The sequence below is a fragment of the Ictalurus punctatus genome, chromosome 14, assembly GCF_001660625.3.
Source record: "Ictalurus punctatus breed USDA103 chromosome 14, Coco_2.0, whole genome shotgun sequence".
NCBI classification, from domain to species: Eukaryota; Metazoa; Chordata; class Actinopteri; order Siluriformes; family Ictaluridae; genus Ictalurus; species Ictalurus punctatus.
Window position 1 is genome coordinate 15672059 of NC_030429.2, and position 6516 is coordinate 15678574.

Below are 6516 nucleotides of genomic sequence, written 5' to 3' on the forward strand. Positions count from 1 at the left end.
GTGATTAAGCTGGTATGAATATGTGACATGGTGCCAAAGAGTCCAGAGTTCTAGTGTGCACTGTTAACCCTCATCTTAATAATAATTCAGGTCTTTTTTTTTTTATATGTACTAAAATGATTATAACATATATTGTTAAGCAAGTACCTAGTATGTCTTATCTACATCTTAATTAATTTATTAGAAGAAAATATTTGCATATATTATTCAGATTTGTGTGTAATTGGTAATTGATGTAATGGGAATGGGACTAAAATGTTTACATACAGTGCCCTCCATTAAACCCTTTTTAAATATGAACAAAGAAGGCTGTGAAAAATTGTCTATATTGTTTAACCTTTTAAATTTTGTTCAAAAAAATTGACAGAAATATCTGCTGCTATATATATCAAACAATTGCAAATATAACACAGGTTTTCCAAAAAAACATCTTTGTAAAATATAGGTGTGCAACAATTATTGGCACCCCTATGAATTCATATTATAATACACCTGAAGGACTAGGAACAGGAAATTTTTCAACCATGACTTCCTGTTTCACAGGGGTATAAATATGAGGTAACACATGGGCCAAATTCCCTTAGTCATTCATAACAATGGGTAAGACCAAGGAATATAGTTGTGTGGCAAAAGGTTTTTGAGCTTTACAAAATGGGAAGCAGCTATAAGAAAATAGCAGAAAATGCCCATTTCCACCATCAAGGCAATAATTAAGAAGTTCCAGTCAACTGGAAATGTTATGAATCAACCTGGAATTGGATGTGTGTCTATATTGTTTCAACGCACTGTGAAAAATCTCCAAGGATCACAGCTGGAGAATTGCAGAAGTTAGTAAGTCTCCATAACTACAATATGAAGTCACTGATATCACCACAAGTTGTTTGGAAGGGTTTCAAGAAAAAATCCTCTACTCTCATCAAAATACACACTCAGATGTCTTCAGTTTGCCAGACACTACTGGAACTTCAAATGGGATCGGGTTCTATGGTCAGATGAAACCAAAATAGAGCTTATTGGCAATAAACACCAGAGGTGGTTTTGGTGCACAAAGATAGGTGCCCATGGTTAAATATGGTGATTACTCATTAATGTTTTGGGGCTGTTTTTCTGCCAGAGGACATGGACATTTTGTTAGGATACATGGCATCATGGACTCTATCAAATATCAACAGATATTAAATGAAAACCTGACTGCCTCTGCCAGAAAGCTTAAAATGGGCCGTGGTTGGATCTTCCAGCAGGACAATGATCCAAAACATACATCAAAATCAAAACAAAAATGGTTTACTGACCACAAAATCAAGGTCCTGCCATGGCCATCCCAGTCCCCTGACTTGAAACCATAGAAAACCTGTGGAGTGAACTGAAGAGGAGAGTCCACCAGAGTGGACGTCCAAATTTGAAGGATCTGGAGAAAATCTGTATGGAGGAATGGTCTCAGATCCCTTGCCATGTATTCTCCAACCTCATCAGGCATTATAGGAGAAGACTCAGAGCTGTTATCTTGACAAAGGGAGGTAGCACAAAGTATTGACTAATAGGGTGCCAATAATTGTTGCACACCTATATTTAACAAATATATTTTTTGATAAACCTGTGTTTTGTTTGCAATTGTTTGATATCCATGAGAGCAGAGTATTTTTGTGAATTTTTTGAACAAACAATGAAAACAATTTTTCACAGCCTTCTTTGCTCATATTTACCAAGGGTGCCAATATTAGTGAAGGGCTGTATGTATTTAACTATATATCTGTAAAGTGTGTTTCATGTTGGAAAATTGAATTGACTATGTTTTTTATGGAGTTTATCATATATTTTATTATTTTAAAATGGCCATTTGACCCAACGTGGATATCAGTTTTAAAGGCAAAGTCTGTTCACTGCAATCAGACCTTAGTGCTTATGGTATTATACTGGTGGCAAACCTCAGGGTCTACTCTACCTTATGTATTCAGGATTACCGACAAACAATACCATGGTGTTCTTTTGTTTACTTAATTCTTTTAAATTATTTTAAAACATATTAAAATTCCTATTACCTGCTTCTAATACTTGATCCCAGTCAAAAGGCCTAAACATGCATCGCATCAACAGGCATAATTGAACATACTGTATATTGTGGGTTTTAAGCACTTAATTTATATAACCCAGTGGAATTTAGCATGTATGAAAATAAAGTATTCAAGTGGAGGATGTAGATGGAGCCTTTCTTTCATGTTTTGTTGAGGAACAGAAGGAATGAACATGGGGAAAACAGGGGGTGCTGCACTCATAATTGTTATTTTCTGTCCTGATGGATATTAGAAACTACTTATTACATCACTTACCATCTGCCAAATCTGCTGCAGGAGTGTAAATGCTGTTGCCATTGACTGTCCACACCACAGAGGAGTACAAGTATTTTTTCTTTACTAGTCTACCAGGAATTTAAAAAGAAATAGTTACCTAGTTGTCTTTTGCATAGTTAAAGTAACACTGATTCAGGCTGTTTTATTATAGCAGTTACTGTAGATGCTGATAAACAACAGCAAAGAATACAATAAACTACACTTTACTTAACTGTCACACACAGGCTATAAGCTACATTTCCATCTTCAATACTTTTTACACTACAATATAAAGGACAAAAATAAATAAATAATGCAATAAATGTGCAAAATATACAAAATAATATTGATTCTAGAACAATTTTTTTTATAAACCTGTGCTATATTATGTACAGTTGTTTGATATCTATGAGAACAGAGTATTTTTTGTGAATTTAATGAACAAAATGTCAGAAGGTAAACAATAAAGACGATTTTTCACAGCCTTCTTTGCTCACATTTACCAAGGGTGCCAATATTAGTGGAGGGCACTGTAACAGCTATATATGAGCTATAATTACACATGAAAAATGTAAGAATTAATATAATGCAGCACACACAGTTTGGGAAAAGACTTAGGGAAGTAGACTTTATTTGCAAATGTTCACATGGAGATGACTTTTTTCTTTTTACAAGCACAAATGATTGCATGGAAAGTGCACAAATGAAAATGCAGGACAGTGAAAATCATGGCAGTGTTTATTTATGAAAAGCTGCATGAAATACAAACAAATATCATAATAACGATTTTTAAGATAATAAAACATTTAGTGGAACAGTTCATGAATCACAACAAAATGCAACTGTTTGATTACAAAGCAATTATACCAGGCATATACTATAGTAAGATAACTACATTATGTCTACATACAATATATATGGAGTTAAGAAATAACTAATGTTTAGGAGTAAGACTCAGCCTGAAGCTCTACTATCTTGCTAGTTAACTTCCTATAAATTCCCATCTCTCCTCTAGTGATGAGGTTTCCAAGGACTCCAACCCAAAGTCTTCCTACTTTTTATAGTTCTACACTCACTCTTTGTCATTTAGTTGAAGGTGTGGTCTGCACTTGCAAATCAACTATTAGCATTTTAAAGTTATGTATAGAATATCTATACTTACACTACATTCTCAACTTTAATTAGAAAAAGGTACAAATACTTGACCTTATGGTTACCTTAAATGATGTCATGTGTCCTTTTAGTTAGAGGAACATCATCGTACATCAATAAGGAATTTAAATATTTTTTAAGGAACATTGTTGTAAAAAAAATACATATTGTATAATATCTTTTTAATGTACTTACTTATTCTTTAAAATACTATTTATTTATACTAGAAAATTTTGGACTTTTTCCTGCTTTAGTTGTATCATACATGTACTCACCAGCTCCCTTCTCTTCATGCACTCCATTATCATGAGGAAGATTTGCTGTGACTGATTCTTGCTGTAGTTAAAGGTCTTCTGAATGCTGACCAGCAGCTGGTCTCGGGCATCATCACTTATTGTCCTGGAAATACAAATGCATGTTTTAGTCTACTGACTAATTATTTACAACTATCAACCCTTACTACATTGATTAAACACTACTCTTACCCTTCATTCTCTGTGTGTTTGTGGGCAAAGGAGAGGATGTCTGAGGCTCGGCCACTGCCATCACACACCACTACAGGCACAGGCGGTTCCTCGCGCAAGCTCTCCAGCACCACAGTGATCATGTTTGGGCCTCCTTCTACGATCAGGCATACTAGTGGCACTCCCTGACCTAAACCTCAGCAACAACAACAAAAAGTAACTTTAAGATTACGAGTAACTTTAACGACCGACGCTTAGTAGTACCTACTCAGTGCGGCTCAAGGTCCCTTTCAAGAACATTCAAACTAACTGTTCCGCAGTGGTGGAATGAACTTCCAACCTCAATCAGGACCGCAGAATCTCTCACCATCTTCAAAAAACAGCTAACGACCCACCTCTTCCGTGAACACCTAACCAACCCATAAAATAAATAAATAAATAAATAAATAAATAAATAAAAATTACTCTGGCACTTACACCTCTACTCTGCACACTTTGCTTCTTCTGGAACTCAGTTAACAAATCTTGTATGGTAGCACTACTTGTATTGTTCTCTGCTTGATATATCGCTTTGCTTGTATTTTCTCATTTGTAAGTCGCTTTGGATAAAAGTCTCTGCTAAATGAATAAATGTAAATGTAAATGTAAGATTAAGATAGTGAGGTTGATGAGAAAAGACAAGAGTACAGTATTTATTAACTGCAAATGTTAAAACCCTTTCAAGCTTAAAGTAATAGCTTGAAAAGAAGCCCATGTCACAGATGAAGCACACTTGGGACTTCCCAGAGCTTACTTTCTATCAGATGAAAGAAACAGAGATCTAATTAGTCAGTGTAGAATAGTGCTTTACTGTCTCTTGAACTGGTTAGCATGTGATGTAAGTGGTGACAGCTGAGCATCCCTTTGCTGTCCCTGCCTTATTCCAAACCCCAGGCATAGGATGACAAAGGGAAACCCACAGGTCACAGACAAGAGCCTTTCAGTCCATACAGCATGATTTGAGATATAATATCTGCCGGCAACCTCTATCAATGCTGACACAATTTATAAGCTATAAAATTGTATCCATAACAGACATTTCAGTTGAGAAGCTCAGTGGTGCATTAGAAGCAAATGGCACAGCATTACAGGACCGGACATGCTTACGGGTGTTAATCTTCTGCAGAGAGATGTGCTTCTCCAGCTGTCTACGCAGTTTAACCTCTGCCCCATACTTCCCAAATGTGCCATTATCACATAGGATGAAATGAGAGTGGCTGCTGTTGAGAACAGCCAGCTTGCTCAGTGGGTTGGACATTGTCTGGTAAGGTCTGGTCACCTGAAAACAACAGTAACACATTAATGAAGAAGTAAATAGAACTCAGCAACCAGTAAATGAGTGAGAATACTAATCTATACATGGTGCACAGTCTCACATCTCTTCCAATGAGATCCTCCTTGCTCTCCAGGATTCCCCATGGTGCAATCCCAATGGCACAGACCTTCCCTCTGGATTTAGAGCAATGGTCTTTCAACGCATCTCCAACATGGCGGATCACACCTGAATGTTAATATAACAAATTATGTAAAGTGTCATATGTAGAGTAAAGCATGTGACTGGTAAATCTGGCCCACCTGTGTTAATTCCTGCAGTGAGGATCCATGCTCCAGTGGTCACTGCAGCTTTAATTAGGCCTTTGCCAAAGACCTGCTTTAGTCTGGGCTGCAGGTCGAAATTCTGGAGGCCTCCATGAACAGAAATGAGGAGTGTGGGCAGCTCTAGATGCCAATCTTTCACCATTAGGTGCAACAAGTTGTCTGGTTTGGTGTCATAAGATAGTCTGATGTACTGAAAGACAGATTTTGATATTTTAATGGAGGATTTTCATCAATGGTCACTGTTTAAATTCAGGAATAGAGTTAGTCTATGGTCATCAGCCTGATATTACAAGTAAACGTACATTAAGAAGTATAAAGAAATATCTGTACCATGGCCTTGTTGACAAATCCTCCTCCTTGAAACTCAATGGTGCCATAAGCATCAGTAGAGGAAACCTGTGTGTGTTTAAGTACAGTCCACTTCTCCTGAGGGGGGTTCACCTGCACTAGCAGGTCCTCCCTTTTTTCAGTTTGGATGGCCCCATGCTGGGTGACCAAATGACCACAGGCACACCTTAGGGGAAACATAATTATCAGTGAAGAGTTTTTCATTGTGTGTATATAAAGTTAAAAAAAACTTTACATACAGCTTCCCAATCTCCCCTGCTTTAACTGTTGATTGTTATAACTTGTTTTAACCTGTTTGTATGGCACAGAAAAAAATCTGGTTCTCTATTTCAGCCATCTGGGTTTAAGCAGCACTCTTTAATAAATGTTTCCATGTGCAAAATGGCTGTTTGCTTTGACAGCTCTCCACCTTCCTGGCCATGGGTGGTGAGTGGAGCAGTCTATAGCCCCTTTTAGCCCATCATGCACAGCTGCAAAGCAGCCAGTTTCCCTATATAAGTTTACCAGTATGATCATATTTTCAGAAGCCACTCTTACTCCCATAAAATCAGTCAAAATGTTCTAACAAGCTGAATATCAGTCAAATT

At 36.9% G+C, this 6516-nt stretch overlaps 1 protein-coding gene across 3 annotated transcripts in view; it reads right to left on the reverse strand.

Annotated features, from left to right (window-relative positions):
• Positions 1–6045, reverse strand: part of LOC108274564 (transient receptor potential cation channel subfamily M member 1) — an 18066-nt gene extending 12021 nt beyond the window's left edge. Inside the window, exons 1-6 of one of the 3 annotated variants that reach the window (XM_053685618.1) lie at positions 5912–6045; positions 5558–5771; positions 5359–5483; positions 5090–5261; positions 3965–4133; positions 3755–3878 (exon numbers count right to left, since the gene is read on the reverse strand). In XM_053685618.1, coding sequence (XP_053541593.1) covers positions 3755–3878; positions 3965–4133; positions 5090–5261; positions 5359–5483; positions 5558–5771; positions 5912–5914 — 807 coding nt within the window. In that variant the 5' untranslated portion in view covers positions 5915–6045. Of the gene's footprint in view, positions 1–2327; positions 2417–3754; positions 3879–3964; positions 4140–5089; positions 5262–5358; positions 5484–5557; positions 5772–5911 lie in introns of those variants that run through there. The other 2 variants (XM_053685620.1, XM_053685619.1) reach the window with 2 other exon arrangements.
• Positions 6046–6516: the final 471 nt, after the last annotated feature.